The 22,837-nt window shown below is 48.1% G+C and overlaps 1 protein-coding gene and 1 long non-coding RNA gene across 2 annotated transcripts in view; both read right to left on the bottom strand.

The window, feature by feature from the left end:
* Positions 1-235: 235 nt before the first annotated feature.
* LOC136564600 (uncharacterized) lies at positions 236-2,892 on the bottom strand. Its single transcript, XR_010784731.1, has 3 exons — positions 2,868-2,892; positions 2,584-2,749; positions 236-684 (listed from the first exon to the last, which is right to left on the bottom strand). It is a non-coding gene; the product is annotated as an uncharacterized lncRNA (long non-coding RNA).
* Positions 2,893-3,247: 355 nt separating this feature from the next.
* Positions 3,248-22,837, bottom strand: part of COL5A1 (collagen type V alpha 1 chain) — a 133,991-nt gene continuing 114,401 nt past the window's right edge. The window contains exons 50-66 of the mRNA XM_066562709.1: positions 22,399-22,506; positions 21,365-21,418; positions 21,163-21,216; positions 20,490-20,543; positions 19,983-20,036; positions 19,213-19,320; positions 18,774-18,827; positions 18,620-18,673; positions 17,871-17,978; positions 17,368-17,421; positions 16,766-16,801; positions 15,821-15,874; positions 15,217-15,475; positions 14,696-14,808; positions 12,837-12,905; positions 8,579-8,812; positions 3,248-6,233 (exon numbers count right to left, since the gene is read on the bottom strand). Coding sequence (XP_066418806.1) covers positions 6,087-6,233; positions 8,579-8,812; positions 12,837-12,905; positions 14,696-14,808; positions 15,217-15,475; positions 15,821-15,874; positions 16,766-16,801; positions 17,368-17,421; positions 17,871-17,978; positions 18,620-18,673; positions 18,774-18,827; positions 19,213-19,320; positions 19,983-20,036; positions 20,490-20,543; positions 21,163-21,216; positions 21,365-21,418; positions 22,399-22,506 — 1,614 coding nt within the window. The 3' untranslated portion in view covers positions 3,248-6,086. The remainder of the gene's footprint in view (positions 6,234-8,578; positions 8,813-12,836; positions 12,906-14,695; positions 14,809-15,216; positions 15,476-15,820; positions 15,875-16,765; positions 16,802-17,367; positions 17,422-17,870; positions 17,979-18,619; positions 18,674-18,773; positions 18,828-19,212; positions 19,321-19,982; positions 20,037-20,489; positions 20,544-21,162; positions 21,217-21,364; positions 21,419-22,398; positions 22,507-22,837) is intronic.

Below are 22,837 nucleotides of genomic sequence, written 5' to 3'. Positions count from 1 at the left end.
TGCTGTTTCTGTCTCTCCAGGAGAGCTCTGGTGGCACTCAGGCTGCTCAATCCTTTGTATAAAACACCCATTCACAGCTTCTCTTCTTGTTTGCCAAAACTCACCTAGACAGGGAGGGGATGCCCAGGATCTGGTCTCTAAATTTAATCAGTGCCAACGCTCCTTTTTTGGCCATTTTTATTTTTACCAGTCTGTTGTAAACGCAGGGTTTAAGGAGATGGGGGAGGAACATCTCTTGGAGAGGAGGCAGCAGCAGGAGCATCCCAACCAGAGCTGTGACAGCTTGTGGAGAGCAGAAGCTGCGGTCCCAATGTGACCCCGAGGGGCACAGGGAGGGGGACAGGGCAGGGTTGTGATCCTGGTTCCCTTTCCCAGCTCCCAGGAGGAACTGGGATGTGCTGGTTTGTGCTGGTGCAGCCCCAGCTCGAAGCAGGGCTGGGGGAGCTGTGTTTGGTGGGAGCCTCTGGGCTCTGTTCTCTGTCCCACTCCTACAATTCAGGGAGGATGGGCTTCTTTAGGGACAGCCAGTGCTCCACCTGTTAGATCACAAAATTCTTCAGGCTGGAAAAGACCTTCAGGTGATGGAGTCCAACTGAAGCAAGGCGAGGGAATCCAAGATAAAAAGCAGGGAGTGACTGGTCACAGAGCAGCACGAGGGGCTGGGCCTCTTCCTCCAGAGCAGGGCTGAAAACCAAAGCAAAGAACAGTTCCCATGTCCCAGGCAGACAGCAAATCTCACAGCAGCTCCTGTTTCACCCCTGGCAGCAGCGTGGGAAGCACACGGACACATCCTCCTGCCTGGGCCAGCTCAGGCAACTGCTGAACCAACACTGAGGGGAAAACTCTGCAGGCTTCACCTGCTGTCCTCACACAGCAGGGCAGAAATCCCAGCCCAGGGCAGAAATCCCAGCCCAGGGCGCTTAGAATAAAACCCCATGTGAAAAATGTGTATTTTATGATTGGCTTTTTGCAAATACTCAAATGAATATGATATGTGTTGTGTTAGAAAGTAATGCTGTATTAATACTCTTAAGTACTGTGTTAAATATAGTTTTAGGTTATAAAAAAATGTTAAAATAGAAACTGTGCTATGTAGGGTATTTTTCTAAAGAAAGGACTGGCAGTGAGATGGTGGCCACAGGACACCTGAATCTTTCAGAGAAAGAGAATTTATTGCTCCATTATCAGAAGAAATTAACTTCTCCCTGCCTTGAAGGAGATGTCAGGATTCAGAGGAAGAAGTTGACACTGCCCAGACAGAATCCTGTGTTTGAATGGAATTTATGCATCATGGATGAGGTGTATGAATATGCAACAGGCTGTTGTTTTTAAGGGTTAATCCTCTGTTAACGTGGGGCCTTTTTCGGGCTCGTGCTGCCCAGAAAAGGTACCTGGATGTCCTTAACTCTTTGTTTCTATTGTCTCACGTTGTCCTAATCCAAATTGTCCAAATTATTATTACTCTAATTGCATTACTATTTTTATAACCATTTTACTACTATTAAACTTTTAAGATTTTAAAAACCAGTGACTGGCGTTTTTCACACCCCGCCAGCAGGGCAAGGCAGAGCAGCAGCCCCAAGCCCTGCAGCCTCCCCTTGGCTGCTTTAAAAGCTGTGGAAACCCCACTGGGATCAGCTGCCCTTGGATAATTCCCATTCCCTGGGCTGGGTGCTGCTCTGCTCCCCCCTGGGTGCTGAGCTTGGTGCTTTGCATCCTCCCTTTGCCGCTTCCTGAGGTTTGTGCTCCTGGTCCTGCCCCTGTAGGATCCCTGCTGCTGGAATTTGGGATGAGCAGCCCCATCCTCACCCCGTAACTGAGCAGGTTTGGGTGCTCACACTCTGTCTCAATAATCTGCTGCTGTTTCTGTGGCTCTTCTAAAAATTCCCCCCAGTGTTTCACCTGCTGGAGTTACAGCTTTGGAGCTGCAGCACTAAACCATGGACTTTGTTCTGTGAAAAGAGGTGGAAGATCTGCCAGGGCTCCTGTGTCTGGCAGTGCCAGAAACAGTCAGATCCCTCCTCTGATCTCTGGTTTTCCCTAACAGCAGATCAAAGCTTCCCTCAGCACCGAGGTGTTTGCTGCAAGCAGCAGAGATTGAGTGCAAATCACGACTGCTGAGAAGGGCCTGGGGTCACCTTGAAGCATGATCCAGGTCCAAGTGAGGTATTTCCAGCTGGGTTTAAGTAAATAAAGTTATTTTGCCCTCATTTCTTCCTGCAGCTCTGGTACCTCTGCATTTCTGGGGTCTATCTGGATGAAGATTTGGTTGAAACACCCCAAGATTTCCCAAAACTACTCCTAGAAGTTAATGACAGATTAAATAACTGAAGATTAAACCATTTCAGGATGGGGTTTGGAGCACCCTGGGCTGTGGAAGGCGTCCCTGCCCATGGAACTGGCTGATCTTCAATTTCCCTTCCAACCCACCCCAATCTGTGACTTTGGCTCCTTCTCTTTTCTTTCAGCAAAGAATGAAGATCATCAAAGACCTTCTGCAGCCAAAGAATGAAGGGCAGAGGCTTTTGGGACACAGAGCTTGGCTTGGTCACTGCAGAGCTGGGCTGGTGGCCCCTGACCCACCTGCAGAGCTCCAGGTGTCACCTCCTGAAGGTCCAGCATCTCCTGGAGCTGCAGCACCAAGCAGGGCTTGTTTGAAGAAGCCCCTGAGGGCCAGAGTGACTCAGATCCAGTGACAGCCACTGGTGGAGTCTCCCACAGTGAATTCCAGAGGATCCTGGAGTGAAACCTGCAGGAGAGGAGGAGGAGGAGGAGGAGAGGATGAGCAAAGTGTCCCCTGTGGTGTTTCCCTCCCCACAGCAGAGCCCTGGGGCCAAGAATGGGAAATTGGGGGTTGAGGAGCTCACCAAGAAGCTGGAATGTTTTTTTTTTTTCCCCTGAATTTGCCTTGGTATGAGAAGATCAACAAGAGAAAAACACCTCTGGTGAAGCTTCTGCTGCTGTGAAGGTGAAGAGCTGGTGGCCACAAAATCTTCTCCTCCACATCCAAGCAAAACCAGGTTGCATTTTTGCACTGGAACGTCTCACTGAGAAGGAAAAAAAAAAAACCCAAACAACAAAGAAAAGATTCCAGGCCTGGAATCCCTCCCCATGGTGGGTTTGGGTTGTATTTTACAGTATTTGTTTACCTTTAAGCACTTCCACTGCAGCTTTGATGAACTTTCCAGGCTCCACAGGGCAGATCCCGCTGCAATCAACTCCAAGAAGAGATTCAACATCACGGGGGTTTAGGTGGAAACAGTAAACTTGATTTATTGAAAAAAAAAATCTATTACATTTATTCCTTTATTACACAGGTTTAAAATATTTAAAAATAGCTCTTATGGGCATTACACTTAAATTTTATGACATGTTTATTGGACTTTGAAGAAATGTACAATACGGCATTTGACACTATATTTTAAAAAGGGCCTTATGTACTAAAAGTTGGGGTTTTTTTTCCATAGGTTTTATTTTTCTTATCAACATTTGTTCAAATCAATATATATTAAGGGGAGGAGGGAAATAAAATTACACAAAAAGAAGGTCTGCAAATACAAGTAGTAATTTTATTGCAATATACCGTAGCTAAGTGGTCTGGGGGGGATTGGAACAGTTGGGAGCTCAGTACAATTACAACACTGTGGAATTCAACAGAGGAAATTTTTTATTCTTTTTTCTTTTCTTTTTTCTTCTTCTTCTTCAAGCAGAGAAATCAAAAGGAAAAAAAAAAAAAAAAAAGCTCCCTTGATGAGAAAATTGAGAACAGAATCCCATGACCTGGGCAGACACACAGGTGTGGACAAATATCAAAATATCAGAAATATCAGGATATGGCTTTGCTGGGATGTGCAACCTTTCCTGCCCTTCCCGCTGTTGCCAAGGTGACTGAGAAGCTGAATTCCTTATTTATTATCCTAAATTCCTCTTCACTGCTCTGCTGCCCGGAGTCTGCAGTTTTTAGGGTAGCACCTTTTGGGGTTGTTTTTTTTTTTTTTTTTCAATTCCCTAAAGTGGGGGAGAGAGCACAGGAGAAGAAGGGAGAGGGATGGACACGGCTCCTCCAGGCCCCAAAAAGCACCTCTGGCACGGCCGCTCCCTCCAGCACGGCTCTGCCTCCCTCCCTCGGATGCTGCTGCTCCCAGTTTGGGCAGGAGGGGGGAAAAGACATCATATATAGGCTTTTTCACAGTAAATGTGATGTCTTTTCCTTGGTGGTGAAAAATCCCCCTTGAGCTGAACGCTCCGGGCCGAAGGATAATAATAATAATAATAATAAAAATAATAATAATAATAATAATTTATAAAAACCCCACCTTGCAACAGTTCTTTTTCCAGCTGAGAGACCTGAAGAAGGAAAACGGGCAAGGAGGGAAAATAAATGGGAAAAGAAGAGGGTGTCAGCACGTTGTGAGCCGTGGAAGGAATTTAAAAAAAAAAGAAAAAGTGGGAAGAGCAGGAAAATTGCAAATTCCCCGGATTGCTGGGCGGGCAGCACCCCCACGGCTTCAGGACACCCAACATCTACATAAATTAGCACCACAAACGTTCAGCCACTGAGGACAATCTGCTCTGCTTCCAACCGGGAAAAGACGTGGATATCCTTGGGAAAACCAAAAAATAAGAATAATAAAAAAAAATGGTAAGGACATTTAAATGCTTTTTCCTACACGGGCCCATCTAAGGAAGGAGAGGAGCAGGATTTGGACAGAAGAGATAAGAAGGTGCCATGCATTTGTCAGCAGCCAAAATCTGCCTGAAAGTGCCTAAAAACCAAGTGGGAGATTGGCCAGTGGCAGGGTATCCCCAGTGTTGTGTTAAAGTTATCAGATAGCACCACAGAGATATGTAAAAATAACTATAAAAAGCACCTTTTTTCTTCTTCTTCTTTTTTTTTTTTTTTTTTTTTTTTTTTGTTTTTTTGTTTTTATTCTTGATATTCAGAGAGGACAAATGGATTTCCCCTGCCACTGGGATCTGCCACTGGGAATGGATTCAGGTTTAATTCTTATCATTTTAAAGAAATGCTGAAAGAAAAAAAAAGAAGAATTAATTTAAAAAATTTAAAATATGGGTGTTAAGCAAGTGGATGAAAAGGCAGAGACTCAATGCAGATCCTGCTTTTAGATTAGGGGATTTGTAGGGAATTTTGTTAAAAAAGTAGCTTTAATTTCCTCATTTTGAAAGGAATCAATCCAAAAGGCATCTGTGGCTCAGGGGGCTGGTTTGCACCTGATCCTGGGGGAAATTCCAAGGCTCCAGATCCCAGTTTGGGGCTGGGAAGAGGCAGAAGTGGGGACAGGAGCTGCTGTCTTCATTCCCAGCTGGAAGCTTGGCTGGGACCGGGTGGCTTTAATACAGACAAGGTCACTTGCATGGTTTGAAGGCGGAAATATTCCAACATTTCAAATAAAATACGATACAAATATTTACTCACAAACATACAAAAATAGAAGCACCTTTAAGACAAGGCAAAGAGATGCCCAGTGTGACCTTGAGTCAGCACTTTGGAAAACGTGGAATGAGGCAAACTCAGCGGAGGAAACATGGAAAATTCTGGAATTGGCCATGCTGGAGCTGATCCAAACCTTGTGGAAGGCAACAAAACCCCTCTGAGGAGCTTCAGATCCAGGACTGCCAGGACTTCAACATCGAGCTGGACACGAGGAATTTCAAGTTTTTTCCATATTTCTTTTTTTTCCCTTAGGAACAAACAAACGCTTTCTGGTGAGAAGAGGAGGAGGAAGCAGGAGGAGTTTGCTGGAGGTGGGCTCAGCTCGGTGGCAGCAGGGACAGGGCCAGGTCTCCGTGTGTGGCTGTCGGTCATGAGATTCCATATCCATCCTGGGAATGGCTGAGGGGGGCACAGAGGGGCTGGGGCAAAACCAGGGACACAACAAAATAGGGGGGGAGAAGGGGAAAAAAAAATAATAACCCATCGCTGTCCAGTTTCAGACCGTGCACGTGACAAGGAATTCTTTTTTTTTCTCCGTTTTTTTTTCTTTTTTCTCTTTTTTTGTTTTTAATTAAATGGCGCAATGAGGTTACGAGGTTGCTCATTTGGAGACTAGGTTCAGGTGGCTCTTTTAGCCCAGGAAGCAAGCTGGTCCCACCTCGAATCCAAATTTCTGTGCCGCTTCTCCGAAGTCATTGAACATGATGTCGACTATGGGGACCTGCTCCACTTTGGGCGTGTTGATCTCCAGGATGGTTTTCTGGTAGCCCTTCCTTGCCTGGAATGAGGGAAAGAGGAGCTCTGAGGATGCCTCCAAGCCAACATCAGCACAACTGAATAATCACCACTCTGCTGGGAATGTGGGGCTGGTTTTTTGCTGGGAATTTTTGGACCCAAATCGGAGTCACCGCCACCCAAATAAATTTACTTGCACGTTTAATACATGTGCTGAAAAACCCCTTGGGAGGTGCCCAGACCTTGGAGCAGAAGCAGATCACGACACTCTAACTCTGCTCCAGCACATTTCCAGGCTGGAACGGGAGCCTGGAAAAGTTTGGGCTGTGGAAAGGTTGTTTTCCCTCCCCCAGGACACACCTGGCTTGTTGGGCAAATGGTAGCAATTTAATTTGAATACATTACTGAAAAGATCACATTTAAAGTTGGGTGGAATGCACAAGGTGCTGCTGTCTTTTTATCATGCCTGGTGGCCACGGAGTTGTTTCCAAAATATAAATAATTATTAGAGGAGCAGAAGTACCCCCCGAGGGCATACAAAGCTGCACAAACAAGAGAATTTATGGAGCAGCTTTGGGCTCTACCTTTCCCTGTGATTTGTGTGGCTCCAGAGAATTGGCTGGAGCACAGCTATGAGAAAGGGCTGGAAGTTCAGGAAAACCATATTCAGATTATGGGAAGAACATCAGCCCTGGCTTCAGCAGCCTCCCCACCACAGCAGGACCTCTGTGGCAAGCCCGTGTGGGACAGCCCAGCCTCATCTCCACAGGGGAGGGCTCAATCCTGGAATCATTTAGGGTGGAAAAGACTTTTAGGACTGAGTCCAACCATTAACCCAGCACAGCTGAGCCCAGCAATTGGATGGGTTGTAGCACTCGCTCCCAAAAAAGACATAAAAGCACCTCTAAACTCCTGGTGGAGTTCTCTAAATTCCTAACTGCCTTTTTATGGGTCTAAGAGTCAGACTAAAATCATCTTTAATGTAGAGAATCAATTGTAAACCCCAAACTCCTTTTAAGTAAATAGATAAATCTCAAATATCCTGCCTGTGCTTTGGGCAGCACGATCTGCCAGGGTAGCAGATTAATTCAATTTATCTGCCCAAAAGGTGGAGGCTTTCAGGAGGCTCATCCCCTTTAAAATGTGCAGCATGTGCTCCTCCAGCAAGCCTGAGATTCAGAGGGGAAGGGAGGAGAAGGCCCTTTTCCCCAAGGACGTTATGTCAGCAGGAGACACGAAAAACTTGAGGATAAACTTCTCCTGAGTGTTTCCAGAAGGGGGCTGGATGCCCTTTCCCTCTCCAGGAATGTGTTAAAAGTTCTAATCTGATTTTCCTCATTGCTCCATCAGTAAAAAAATCTGTTTGTGCCAGAGCAGAAGCGTTTCAATCTCAAATTACATGAGGAGCTTTTTCTGTCAAACATCTCAATCTTTCTGTCCCGTGGGCTCCAAGTGCTGCAGTTCCAGAGGGTGGGAATTATTCATGTTTTTACACCAGCAAGCTGGGGCTCAAAATAAATGCATGCAACACCTGCTTTGCCAAATTTTTATCTCCTGAGGGCAGAATTTTCAGAGTTTAAACCCAAATCAAGCATCCAAGAGGAGTTAAAGAAAAGGGAGGGCGTGAGGCACCTTTGGAAACTGTGGCTGTGCTTGGGCACCCCATGAGCAGCACAGCCCAGAGCCCTCCTGGGGCTGCAAAAACAAAAATTCCAACCAAACCCATCCTGCTTTGCCTCCCAGAATTTCTGAAAGCAGTTACAAAGATCCCTATCAAACCCTGCAAATTCCCAACCCAAATTTTAAGAATTTCTGAAAGAAAAGATCCTTATCAAACCCTGTAAATTTCCAACCTCAATTTTCAGAATTTCTGAAAGAAAAGATCCGTATCAAATCCTGTAAATTTCCAACCCCAATTTTCAGAATTTCTGAAATAAAAGATCCATATCAAACCCTGTAAATTTTCAGCCCCAATTTTCAGAATTCCTGAAGGCAGTTACAAAGATCTTTATCAAACCCTGCACATTTCCAACCCAACTGGGCGCCGTCGCTCGCCTCTCCCCGTGTAAGGAATTGGGTGAGAGCAAAAGCACAGGGAGGCTTTTAAAAAAGCAAGCAGCACTTTTAGGCAGGTAAATTGGATTAATCAGATTGATTTGACCCCTGGAGGTGCTGCAGCTTCCCTGACTTCCAGCAGGATCATGGATTCCCATCAAATCATTTATTTCCATCTTGGGGAAGAGCACGTTGATGTCTCCCACATCAAGGACAACCCTGAAGCACCAGAAATTTGGGGGTGATCTGCTCTGGGGAAGGGAGTGCTGTTCAAGCAGGGGAGGGCACAGAGGTGTCCCCAAGGTGTCCCCAAGGCCAGGAGCCCCCACGTACCGCGCAGCCGTCGAGGGCAGGCCGGATGTAGGGGTTGTTGTCGTAGGACATCTCCTCGTCGTTGGAGCCCAGGAAGCGGATGGCCTTGTCGTAGCTGTTGGTGGTGGCATCGTGCCAGGCCACCGACTGGTAGCAGTTGTAGGTGATGTTCTGGCGGGCCGAGGCGCTCAGCAGACGCAGGAAGGTCATCTGCACCACCCCGATGGGGTTCCCGTCTGAGTCCACGTAGGAGAGCTGGGAGAGGGGGACAAGGGACAACACTGGGCAGTGAGGGACAGGGAGACACAGCTGGGGGCTCTGAGGGACACCAGGGTCACCGTGACATGCTCCTGAGGGACACCAGGGTCACCAGCTCAGACACTGCTCCTGAGGGACACCAGGGTCACCATGACATGCTCCTGAGGGACACCAGGGTCACCAGCTCAGACACTGCTCCTGAGGGACACCAGGGTCACCATGACATGCTCCTGAGGGACACCAGCGTCACCAACACAGACATTGATCCTGAGGGACACCAGGGTCACCACAGATGCTGCTCTGCTCACCCAGGAGCTTTTTGTTCTCTTGCTGGATGGGGTGAGGGTGTGAGCAAAAAGATTAAACCTAAGGAGGGCAGGGGGAAATAGAGAAGGGGATTTCAGCCCTGGCTGCAAGAGGGAGGGAATTTGGGATATATCTCAGGATTAAGCCAATCTTGAGTGTATTTCTCCAGCTTCTGAAGAGGAGAGAAGGTGAATTTCTGTGAGGGTTCAGGGCTTTATTTTCCTGTCCTGTCTGACACAAATTTCTGACTGCTGGGGGTGTTTTGTTCTGCACACTCTGGGGTATTTTCCATTCGTTTTTCCTGGGGTTTGAAGCAATCTTGGCACTGCATCTACAGCAATCCTGGCCCTGCTGATGAGGGCTGGGGGCTGCCCTGGTTGGAAAAGCTCAGCTCAGGTAAAGGGAAAATGGATTTGCTGCCCTGTTGTGAACACAGATTGTGAATCCCAGTCTTGCACACTGGGATTTGCTCCATTCTGCCCACCAGGCTCCTTTGTCTCCCATGCAGGAGAATTTATTCCTACAAAAAAAAAAATTATTGAAACCCAATCCCAGCACTTCGGGGATTCAGGACTTTGTGGGACTTTCACAAAATGAATTTTTGCAGGTATGAACTGACTGTGCTTGAGGTGGCATCTCCAAACCACTGCCCTGGATGGACTGAGGATTTCTTTAGAAACAACCAGGAACAAAACCCAGGCACCCAACCAGTGTGGATTTCCTCCAGGTGCCACCAGCCCTCGAGCTGTGGTGCAGGCTGCAAACAGTAGAAGAGATTGATTGATAACCACAAGAAAACACTGAATTAAAAGAGACAATCCAAATAAACAAGGATACCAACCGGTTGTCAGGATGCTGCTGCACTGTCCTCCTGAGAGTTAAATGTGACTGACCAGGAGAGAGCCACGCATGCCAGGAGGAGCTACCAGAAAGCCACCAGCACGTGGAAGGAAGGGGACAAAAAATGCCAAGGACTTGTCACACACCCAGCCTGGCACTACTGAGCTGCAGGACTGACTCTGATTTGGTTTCATATCAAACCAGTGCTTGTTTTGCAGCCTGGCTGCCTTTTAAGGGGTCTTTTGTTGTTCAGGATGTGCGGATTTGGTGAAGCCCTGTCCCAGCTTTCCAGCTGGAGCCACTGGGAGCTGGCTTTGTGCACAGTGCTTGCTCAGTTTGGGAAAAGTCAATCCTTTCCTCTTTTCACTGTGCTGGCAGGTGTCCTGTGGTTGGGATGGGATGGGATGGGATGGGTGCAGGCCTCATTAGAGCTGCTGGCAGTTGTGTGTAACAGACACAGAGAAAAACACCTGCAAGCCTCTTATCCCTCTAAACACAGCTTGGCTGCATCCTGAGGAAAGGTAAGGAATTGGCTCCAAGGGCTCTGTAGAATTGATGAATGATGGTGTGGGAGCATCAAACCCAGCTGGTTTGGTTGTATTTCATATTTACTGCATCCCTCTCACTTCAGGTGTCTCCAGAAGAAAGGCAGCATCTGGCCAGCTGTGCAACCCCAGGATTTATATGGAGCCCCTGGCAGCACTGGAAATCTTCCCCTCAGCTTTGGGGCTCCCCAAGGGTTCAGCCCCTCAAGACACCAGGACCTTCTCCATGGAGTAACAGGAGCAGAGTTACACCCAGAGGGGAACTCAAAGTCCTTTTAATTCTGCCATTCCACACACAAACTTCAGCTGAGGCAAATGTCTCCTCAATTTACCAATCTCATGGTTCCAAATAGTGACTGAGGCAAAATCAGAGCTAATCTTAAAATAAATAAATAAAGATATAAATAAATAAAACTTTTATGGCCTGTGTGTTTGACTGCTTTGTGGTTTGCTTAGGTAGGTCTTCCACATACTGGAGGCTTTTTTTATTTTTCCAAATAGAAAAAGCAGGACAGGTAAAAAAAAAAAAAAAAAAGGCAGGAAAATGACAACACAAAAGGATGGAACAAAGAGCTCCAAGTAGCACCAGAAATGTTTTTATCTGAAAAAGAATAAGCCCTAAGCTCAAGGCTGGCAACTGAGCCTCTAACAGAGCTGGGAAAAGGAGAAGCAGGGGAGATGGAGAAGTGGAGGCACTTGGAACATTAACTGATGAAGTGCTCTGTAATTAAGCTATGAGTAGCTGCCCTCCAAGGAGCAGGAGGCTGAAGCCTTGGCTTTGCAGCCTGATTTGGTGATGCAGAGAAGCCCCAGAAGCCGTGTCCTCCTCGAGGGCAGGATCAGAGCAAAATGTGTTTTAGTGGCGATGGAATGCAGCAAACATGGGAAACAACGCAGGGCTTGGGTTGTTTGCCCTTTAAGGTGGAAGCTGGGGCACTGCAGGAACCCCTGCCCTGGGGAGGGACAACCCAGTGGGACACAGCAGAGCATCTCCTGGCCCTGGGCAGGCTGGCTGTGTCCAGGGAATATTTGCCTGTTCCCACATTCTCCTGGTTTGACTGAGCTCCTTCCGTGCATCCCGCTGATTCTACAGGAACTGATGGGCCAGGGGACATTTCTGGGGCTGAAGACACAAATCCGACACCCCTGCCCAGCACTGGGCCTCTGTGCATGTCCCTGTTACCAGATAAGAAACCAGAGCTTTTCCTGGTTTATGCCTTCTTTGACCTCAAAACAGCTCTTCCCCCGTGAAAAAAAAATCCTTAATTGTGACTCAGTCAAATTCCTTTGCCCTAGGCTTGGCTGGAAATCTTCCTTTAAATAAACGACTTTGGCTCTCCCAAGCTCTGGGGTCAGCATGGGAGTCTCCAGAGTGCTTCATCTCCATATGGGGACAAAATCCACCCTATGGGGCAAACCTGTCCTGGAGAGGCCAGAGATGTGCAGCTCTTCCCCCGGGTCCCAGTTCGGGGCTGGAGCAGCATTTTAGGGATCTCAGCTCTTGGGGTAAGGCTGCACTGCTGGGGGACAGCAACATGGGGACAGCAACATGGGGACACCCAAAATGGGGACACCCAAAATGGGGACTGAGGAGGAGACAGCAATAGCTTTCCCTGTGGGATGCAGCACTCCCTGTGGGATGCAGAATTCCCTGTGGGATGCAGCTCTCCCTGTGGGATGAAACACTCCCTGTGGGATGAAGCACTCCCTGTGGGATGCAGAATTCCATATGGGATGCAGCTCTCCCTGTGGGATGGAGCATTCCCTGTGGGATGCAGGTCTCCCTGTGGGATGCAGAATTCCATATGGGATGCAGCTCTCCCTGTGGGATGCAGAATTCCATATGGGATGCAACTCTCCTTGTGGGATGCAGAATTCCATATGGGATGCAACTCTCCCTGTGGGATGGAGTGTTCCCTGTGGGATGCAGCTCTCCCTGGGGGATGCAGAGCTCCTGCAGGGCTCTGTGCAGACAGAGCTGCCCCAGGGTGTTCCCTTCTAACCCTGGGCAAAGCTCAGCTCCCCAGTCCCCAGTCAGGCAGACTGGAACAAAGCCCCCCAGAGGCTTTGGGCTCTCTCTCAGAATTCCACCTTAAACACCTCCATGTGCCTGGCAGGGGGGTTAGTCCAGCATGCAGAGGGCAGCAGCGTGGCCATACCAAAGCAGGTGCCAAGCTCTGATTCAGGGCCAGGGTTAGCCACTTACCAAGGACCCCCGCTTGTACTGACTATACCATGTGGCAGGCTGCTCTTTGGGCCAACGAGCCATTTTACTCTGTAAAATATGACAGGGGGTTAAAGGAAACAGCAAGCACCAGGATGCATCTTACCAGTTTACCGCGCTTGAATTCACTGAACCACGAGCCTGGGTTTTCCTTGGGCCAGGAAGTAATTCTAGCCTAGTTTGTGGACAGCAAGGAGGGGAGAGAGAAAGAAAAAAAAAACAATCAAAATTCAAAAGTTTACTTTCATTCCAGAGTCTGCATGTCTTATTGAAATTGTCCAACTTGATTTAAATTTTTTTTTTTTTAATCTTTATGCATCAGTAATGAGAGCAGAAGGTGGCTCTGAAGCAGAGAGATGGAGTGGTGCTGCTCTGGCACCAGCTTCCTTTGCTGAGGGCTGTCTCTGCCTCCTAGGAACTTGGGATGCAAACCCAGCAGTGGCAGGAAAATTAAAAGGAAAGTCAGAGAGGGAAAAAGGAAGCATGGATGGGAAAAGGTGCATTGATCTTCGTGTGGAGGGCAGTGCTGGTGCTGGACAAGCCTGGTGCCTCTCTCGTGCCAAATCCAGGTGCTGTGGGGCTGGGAAAGGCAAAGGATGTGATGAAGGAAAAGCCTCTGCCTGCCTGAGGTGCTGGATGGAGCTCCAGGTGCCACAGGGGTGATGTGGACAAGGAATCAGCCACCAGAGCATCCTTAAGGCAGGCCCAGCTCAGCAGCCACAAGGAAGGAGCGTGGCTGCTCCCTCAGCCTCCCACAGCGCCCTCATTTGTGCTGGAAACGTCTCCTAAAGCAGCAGCCCAGCTGCAGGTGACTGGGGACTGCCCTGCCCTTTGCAGGATGTCACCTGCAGAGCAAACCCCAGAGTCTGTGCTGGGGGAGGGATGGGCTGAGAGGAGCCACGGCTGAAACTCTGCTGTGCCTCTTCACAAACCCACCCAGCCGCCCCCAGGGATGGGGTGGGTGCCTCTTTACATCCTCTGGGTGGGAGAAGCTTTTTCTTATGGATCCCAGCATGAAATTTGTATTTGAGGAGTTCTGCAGCTCCACAGAGCCCCTCACCGAACCAGCACAGCAGGAGCTCAGGCCCCTGCAAGATCATGGCCAGACTCTGCTTTTTGAGCTGTCAAATTTTGAGGAAAAACACAGCTCAGTGATGCAAAGCAAGAGGAAATCCATCTCCACTTTAAACAGCCCCAAGAAAAACTCAGGCAGGATTTATGTGGCGTGTGCTTTGTGCTGTGCTGACACACATTTCTGGTGGATGAAATGCAGCAGGAGAACAGCTCAGCTTTGTCACAGCTGGAGCACAACTGTGACACTGGCACAGCTCCCCTCAGGCTGAATTGCTGTGTTTCTGCTTGGCCAGTGCCACAGCTGGTCCCCAGGCAGCTCTGGAAAACAGAGTGCAGGGATACAGGACAAAAATGATGGGTATGGCTGAGCTAAGAGCATCATTACACAAATCACTTCATCAACCTTGTGCAGCAGTGCCAGGGAGAGCTCTGAGCCTGCTTGCAATCATTCAGGATCATTTACCCACAAGGAACAGCAGGAAAAATGACAGGAGGGAAACATTTATCTGCCCTGCCTGGAAACACAGGGAGAGGAGGGGAATCAGTGGTGCTTGGGCATGCAGGGCTGTGGGAGGGAATGAGTTAAACAGAGCTCCCAATTCATGCACCAACACACACCCCTGCCTTGGACAGCAAAGTCCAAAAAATGAAGGTTTTAGCATTTATTATGCCTGGGAAACCATCAGAGGTGGCCCAAATCACAGTTTATATCTGATTTTCTCTTTGTCAACATATTCCATGCTATTGTAGAAGGTAACGTTGTGTAACAAAGGAACATTCTGGATCTTTGATCCTTCCTTGCTGCTGTTCAATTGGCTGCCTATGAATATTCATATCAGGAAACCATCTATCACCAGCACAGAGGGGAAAGCAAAGGTGGTGTGGACTTACTCCTTCAGATTTCTTATCAGGGAAGATGCAGGTCTCTCCACCAGCTGTGAAATTACAGTAAACTTTGAAAGAGTCCCTGGAGCACCCTTGGTTGGGATCAACCCAGTATTCACCTGCATGAGGGGAGAGGAAGGAGGAAAGGATCGGCTCAGAGGGCACTTCAGCCACCTCCTCACCTGGGGTGTTTCACCTCTCATGGGTTATTATTTATAGGTAGTTATAAATAACAATTCTCATGGGTTATTATTTATAGGTAGTTATAAATAACAATTCTCATGGGTTATTATTTATAAGTAGTTTTTGAAAGCTGGTCATGCTCTGGTGCCAGCTGAAGGTGGTTTTCCATCCCATATCCCCATTTTCAGCTGGAAGGGCTGCCCAGTGACATCCATCTAGCTCTACATATTCCACCAGCCACATCCCCCATGGACTCCCAAATTCCTGGTCTCCCAACCCTTCCTTCTGTGTGAAGCTGCAAAACCCCTGGAATTCCCTCCAATTCCCCCTTTCCTGGGACACACCATCTGGGAAATCAGGGTGGCAGAGCTGCAGGTCCTTGCAGGTGCGTGCTGGGTTGTGCTGAGTGCCCAGGGGATGCTTCATCTGCTCAATTTCCAGTTTCAAGGAGTTCAGGGAGCCGAAAATCTCTTCCATGCCATCAGCATAGTCCATGTAGTTGTCAGCATTGCCATCGTCCAGCAGCTGGCTGGCATCAATGTTCCTCCTGGTCCTCTTGGCAGCCTGGATGGGCAGGGGCTGGATGACTTCTCCAGGAGGACCCTGATTTTTGGGGGAAAAAATAAGATACAACTTCTCATTCCATTGGGAAAAGGACATGAGAGGTGGACAAAGCAGCAACATCCCGAAATGCACATTGGACATGGAAAACAGCCATGGGTGGTGCTGATAAAACCTCTGGCTTCAACATTTCCCACCTTTCCTTGTTCTCTTCCCATCAATAATTCCTCCCTTCCCATCCTTTCTCCCCCAGTGTCTCCAAGAGACTCCAACCCATTGCTAGGATTGGAAAGGAATCTTTGTCCAGAGATTTTTTTTGCTTCCCAAATTCCAGCAGCCACGAGGTCTGAACCTCATTTCATCCTTCACCTTATGGGTTCTACTTACAGGAGGCCCTGGGGGCCCAGGAAGACCTGATTCACCCTTGGGACCTGTGGGACCCTGGATGGAAAAACAAGGGAAAGTCAGGAGTCACTCAGGAGAATTCACCTGGCACTTTTATCACATCCCAAACATTATTTTAACTAAAGAAATTTCATTTTTTGTCCTTTCAGGCACACAAGAGGAGTCTCCCTGTACCCACATCCCAAGAAAATGGTATTTTTGGTTATTTTTGGTGTTTAGGTGAAAGAAAAGATCAAACACCTGGAGTTACAGTCAGATTTCTCTTATGCTTCCTACAGAATGCATAAAATGCATAAAATCTTCAACTCTCCCAACCAACCCAACAGTTCTGCAAGTCAAATAAAATCTTCAAATTAATAAATTAATAAAACACTCCTACAGCCAGGGCTGTGCTGGGCATTCCTGGCATAAAAAAATGCATAAAATCTTCAACTCTCCCAACCAACCCAACGGTTCTGCAAGTCAAATAAAATCTTCCAATTAATAAAACACCGAATTCTGGATGGCAAAAAAAAGACACTAAGGAGTTGCCCAAAAGATGAATTTTTAGCTGCCTGCACAGCAGGTGTGCACCACGAAGCTCCAGAGTCTCATTTCTCACCGATTTCTTCACTTTCCAACTTCCCACCTCCCGCTTTTCACGGGCTATTTTTAATCCCCTCCACTCTCCAGCAGCAGCTTTTCTCCTCAGGACTAAGCACTGGGATTGCTCCTTGTGATCTCTGCTGCTCTGCTCTTCAGGGAAGTGCAGTTGTGGCACAGAAACCTTCCCCAATTATCACTGCTGGGCTTAGGCAGCCTGCAAAGGCAGAGTTCCCTAAGTCCTCTCTGCTGATTGCATTCATTTTGCTGATGAAGGGAGGCCCAGCCTGTCCCACACTCAATAAAAACCCCTCAGCCTCTTCCTTCAGTTGTGTCCATACTCACTGATGAGCCTTTAGCACCCTTGGGACCAGGTGGACCCTGTGGAGAGGCAAATACAGAAAGGAGTCAGCTCATTTCCAAGCAGAGAGTTCAGAAAGGGAATTTTTATAAAATTTACTCCTTTTCTATTTCCATTTTCCCTCATTCACTTCAGGTGGGTGCTGCTTTTATTTGCCAACAGACAAAAAGCTTTTGTGGCAGAGCTCCACACTCCTGCCCCGGTGGGGACTGGGGAAGCTGCTGGGAGATTCCTGGAATGTGGGGCTGATCCCACTCCATGCTCAGGACACCCAGCTGGACACCCCAGGCTAGCACCAAAAAAGTGATGAAAATCAGCAAAAAAGGGCAAGAAATCCCCATGGGATTGTAGATACTCCAAAAGAAAAGGGGAGGGAAACAAGGGGGGAACGATTTCCCAGTGCCCATCTCCCACATCACTTCCAGCACTCCTGGAACTTATCCAAGACTTTTTAAAGGGTTCAGCTAAAAAAACCCATTGTGCCCAACATCCTCCTGCAGCCAGGGCTGTGCTGGGCATTCCTGGCACCACCAAAGTGGCTCCTGAGGGCTCCCAAGGAATTCCAAGGTCATTGGTTGTCACCTACCGGTAATCCTGGGGGCCCTGGAGGTCCAATGGGTCCAGAGGGACCTGTGATACCCTAAAAGATAACAGGAAAATGATATTCACCTGCAATTCTAGCTTAAAATTACACATCCAACCCCTGCTCACAGGTGGGCACCCAGTTCTGGGGGATTCCAGGCCAATCTGGAGCTTTACCTGGTTTTTAGAGCGTGGGCAAGGAATCTCTTATCTCATTTAGGCTCACACTTTTAAAAATCAGCCCTTCAGATGAATATTTAATGGCACCATCCCTCCAGGTCTATTCAACTCTTTCATAGGACCCTTGAGAATCTGCTTCCCACTAAAATGGGTCATTTTGGAGCAAATCCATGTTTCACACACAGAATAAACCACATTAATACAGAAACTATCCCTCAAAAACTGCCAAGGATCTCCTGCCAGGGTTGCCCATCTCTGCTATGCTGCACCTCCTCGAGGGTGCAGTGCTCCCAAGCACATTCCAGGAAGGTTTCAGGGAATATTTACCTGCTCTCCCTTGGGTCCTGCTGAGCCCTGGGGCCCTGGGAGGCCTCTGTCACCCTTTTCTCCCTGCTCTCCTGGTGGCCCAATGAGACCAATTAAACCTGGGTGACCCTGGGGGAAAACAGCAGATGTTAATTAGGATTTCTGACTGGAGAGAGCAAAGACATTTCTAGATCCAACCCCCAAATATCTGAGCGAGGTGAGAGGAGCTTGTAGCAATCCCTGACATGTGGAAGTGGCAGAGTGACCAAAAATAGGAGATTTTTACAGCAGAAAATGCTACAAATATAGAAAGAACCTCTGCACTGGAGCAGCTACTCATTCCCTGGGGTTATAAAAAAATATATAATATATATAATATATATAAAATATATATAATATATATTTTATACATTATTATAATTTTATAAATTATATATAATATATATTATATTATATTATATTATATTATATTATATTATATTATATTATATTATATTATATTATATTATATTATATATATATAAATGAGAGAAAAGTTTATAGGGTGGAGAATCACCCCAAAAATGGGCCAGGGCTCTGCACTCCCACACTCCCCCACAGCTCAGCTCCTTGGGGCTCACTCAGAGTGCTCCAGCTCTCCTCTGAAGCTGTCACTGGGGCTGGTGACACTGCCCAGCCCTGTCCTGCCAGCTGCAGGACCCCTGGGCAGTGCCATTTGTCCCCCACACCCCACCAGGGACTAGGCAATGGGATCCTGAGTGGATTCTCACCTTCTCCCCTTTAGGACCAGAGTCTCCTTTCAGACCAGGCAAACCCGGAGGGCCCTTTGGGACACAGGGGGGGAAAAAAAAAACAGGGGATGAATTCATGTCACACTCATTCATCCAGGTCAAAAACTCCTAGGATTGGATGCTCTGGACATACCATTGGGCCTGGAGGACCATCTGGGCCAGGGGATCCCGGGAGACCTTGTTCACCCTGTAAAAAAAGTGCAATTTCCTCATTGCCAGTGACAGCAGCGCTCCCAGCTGGGAATATTCTGATTATTCACCTGTGCCAGGGAATGACTGTCCTGGCTTTTCACAGGTGGCAAAGGCAAAAGGATTTATGTTCCTTCCATGCTCAAATCTCTGCTGGAAAAGGGACCTTGTGGGTCGAGGAAAATCACTCCTGGAGAGTGGCTGAAGACCCAAGACTCAAATGAAACATGTGGGAGATGATATTCACCATCCCATTTTTCCCATGAAATCTGTTTTATCTGCTGTCAGCCATTCCAGCACGGACAGAAGCCTGAGAAAAGGCACCTTCCAGAGAGGTGGGACACAGGAAAAAAGCTGAGCTTTCTCAGGCTGGGAATACTCACAACTGGACCGGGGATCCCACGGAGGCCATCAGGACCAGGCTTCCCTGGAGCACCTTGGGGACCAATGGGTCCAGTCTTCCCAGGAGGTCCTTCCAAACCAGCTTCCCCCTGGATGAAGAGGCAGGGGGTTGAATTTGTGTTGGGACATCAGATGATTTTGTGAGAGGGCGCCAGGACGTCATGGAGTGGATGCAGATCCATGCAAAGCACTGGAAATGAAACTTTCTACTCCCTGATTTTCCTGCTGCTCCCTCCACCTCAGGCACTCTCCAAACTCCTTCAGTTTCCAGCCTTGCCTGAATTCCAGCAGGAACCACCCTTTGGCTCTGAGCTCTCCTGGGTTCAAGGACACCTCTCCATCCACCCATCCTCCCTCCCCTGTGCTGCCACAAGGAGATCCGTAATTTCCCATCCCATCTCCATTTCCCCAGCACTCCCACCCAATCAATCCCAGCCCATGAATGCTGTGTTTGCCCTGGGAAAGGAACACGGGGCTCTGCACACCCCATTATTTACAACACATTACATTGCCAAATATAGCACTTGCATGTTCCAAACCAGGCAAAACATTCCCGTGACCTTACCAAGCCCTAATTATCTCCACAGAGCTTGTTAAGGGCTGAAACATAAGCTCAGATTGGAGGCCAGTGGCCCCAAATCCAGGCTAATTTGTTGTAACACGCAGCAAAATCAACTCCCTGCCTTGGCAGAGGGAGATCCACTTGGACTAGCAAGGACACAGCACAAGTGAAATTCCATTCAGCTCTCACCTTGGCTCCTTTCTCTCCTTGCCTTCCTTCAGGACCAGCTGGACCAGGAGGGCCCTAAAGAAAGCCCAGAGTAGATGGGAAACACAATTAGATGCTGCTGATCTGCAAGGGTCTGTTGGAATTAGCAAAACGATGCTGCAGCCCCAGGGAAGGAGACAAAATGGAGACAAATATCCCTGAAAAGCTTTTTAAATTAGCTCCTTGCTAAATGAATCCCTGGGTTCTGCCAGCAAGGCAGGAAGAGCAGCAGTGCCTCATCCTTGGATTTTCTTTGGGCTGTTAACATCTTAAAAAAAATCCATGGGATTTGCTTGGCAGCTTCCCATCAATTTCCAATGGCTGTGGATGGTGCATCATTTTATTTTTTTAATTATCACATTTTTTTTAATTATCACATGTTTTACACAGTATTTACACAGCATTTATTGTAGGCTTCATAACACTGTGAGTTTTAAAAAGTTAATGGAAGTGCTTTTGGGAAAATCTTCCTAAAAAAACCCAACTCACCCTTTTTCCAGGGGGTCCAGAGGGGCCTGGCTCTCCTGTGGGCCCAGGGGAACCCTGCAGGGAGAGAGGGGAGAGGAACAAGCCATAAGTGCCCCACCCATGGATGGATGGATGGATGGATGGATGGATGGATGGATGGATGGATGGATGGATGGATGGATGGATGGAGGATGGATGGATAAGGGATGGATGGATGGATGGATGGATGGATGGATGGATGGATGGATGGATGGATGGATGGATGGATGGATGGATGGATGGATGGGATGGATGGGATGGATGGGATGGATGGGATGGATGGATAAAGGATGGATGGATGGATAAGGGATGGATGGATGGATGGATGATGGATGGATGGATGGATGGATGGATGGATGGATGGATGGATGGATGGATGGATGGGTGGATGGATAAGGGATGGATGGATGGATGATGGATGGGTGGATGGATGGATGGATGGGATGGAGGGATGATGGATGGATGGATGAGGGGTGGAGGGATCAATGGATGGATGGATCCATGGAGGGATCCATGGAGGGATCCATGGAATGAAATCCTCAGTGGGCAGTTCCCTGTGGGAAATTCTGCTGGGAGTGAGAGGCTCAGTGTCCCTGGAGCTGGCACAGAGCCATGGGCACCGTGGGGAACAGCTCTCATCTCTCCAGGTACTCACAGTCTGTCCAGGTTCACCATCATCACCTTTGTCACCAGGAGGACCGTCTTGACCCTAAAAAGGAGGGGAAAAGGAACAAGGAGGTGTCTTTAGGGTGTGAATGGTGCTGAACAGAGGAATGCCAGGGGAGCTGCTGGGAATGAGCAGCACAGTTGAGTTTCACCACCCCAGGAGGAGGAGGCTCTGTGAGACCAACACTTACAGCTGGGCCAGGCTCTCCAGGAGGACCAGGGTCACCAGGGAAACCAACTGGACCCTGCAAAGAGAGAAGAACATTCCCAAGTCAGGGATGTTGCACCAGTGACAACATGGGGAGCCCCCCTATGGAGTAAAACCCCAATTTGTACAACCACAACCCCTCTTTGGAGCTGCAGTGTTTCCAGCCTGCCCCAGCCAGTCCAGATCTGCATCCTGACCACCAGAGCTCCAGAGACAATGCTGGCACTTCCATCCCAGTTTTTCAGAAATCCTCTTGCTGGGTGACAGCAGAGTCCTCCCAGCTTTGGGAACGTGCAGATTGGAAGGTTTTGCTTTTGCAAATGTGTGACATTTTGCACAGGAGGAGCCTCTCAGAGCATTTAATGACTGAACCACTTCAGCATTCTTCCCCATACAATGTCTGTCGGGTGCTTCACATGATTCCAGGAGCAGCCTGCAACCCATCACAGATATCCCAAATCCCATCTGTTAGGAGGGATGACTAAACTCCCCTGCCTCCTCTGCTTCTTTGTGCCATCTTGCCTTATCTCATCGTAAATTTCAGGCATCAGAGGAGCCTGCAAGATAAACTCTGCACCATTGTCCCCTGGTAAAATCAGCAGAGCTCCAGTGGCTTCAGCAGAGCTGTAGAATCAGCAGCAGGGAGCTGGGTGTGCAGGTACAGCTCCCAAACCCAATAAATCTCCTTGATCCTATTTTGGAAGATCTGCTCTGGTGCAGAAGACCTTGGAAAGCCATAAACACAAAGTGACCCTACTGCAGCTCCTCTGCATGGGGTGAGATTCCTGATAGCCTGCAAAAAGCACTGACAATTCCAGTATTTCTGGGAAATATGGTCCAGCAGGGTCTTTCCCTCATCAACACCCTAAGGAATGGGGCTGAGATCATGGATCACCAGAAGAACAATTCCATGGTTCTACTAGGAAATGAGTTTAAATTTCCACAGATATCTCTGGGAACATCTTTTCATGCAGAAATATCTGCTGGCAAGGCAAGGAAAGACTGAGGGGTACTTACAGGGCTGCCTTTGGGGCCATCATCACCTGGTGGGCCTTTGGGGCCAGGTGGACCAGCAGCACCAGAGGGACCTGCTTCCCCCTTTTCACCTCTTTCACCTTTAGGGCCCTGTAAAGGACAAAAAAACTTTTATTATCAAGGAAAACAAAACAAAAAAAATACTGATCTCTAATTATCCTTTAATCAATTCTGAGCAAAAGAAGTTCTATTTGTGTCTCCAAACACAAGGGCATGATTTAACAGTCCCTTCCCACAAGGACTGAGTGGTGTTCATGGTGTTCAGCTGTGGGTAGCCCAGATTTGGTGACTAAACGTGATCCTATAAATACCCAGGAACGTGGCAATGTGTCATCAATACCCAAATCCAGGACAGGGCTGGCTCAGTCCCTGCTGTCCCATCCACATCCACACCTCTCCAGCTCATCCATGCCTCTCCCAG

This window comes from Molothrus aeneus, chromosome 19, assembly GCF_037042795.1.
Source record: "Molothrus aeneus isolate 106 chromosome 19, BPBGC_Maene_1.0, whole genome shotgun sequence".
Classification (NCBI taxonomy): domain Eukaryota; kingdom Metazoa; phylum Chordata; class Aves; order Passeriformes; family Icteridae; genus Molothrus; species Molothrus aeneus.
The sequence above is the reverse complement of the archived record's forward strand: the minus strand, read 5'-3'. Positions and strand labels throughout refer to the sequence as shown.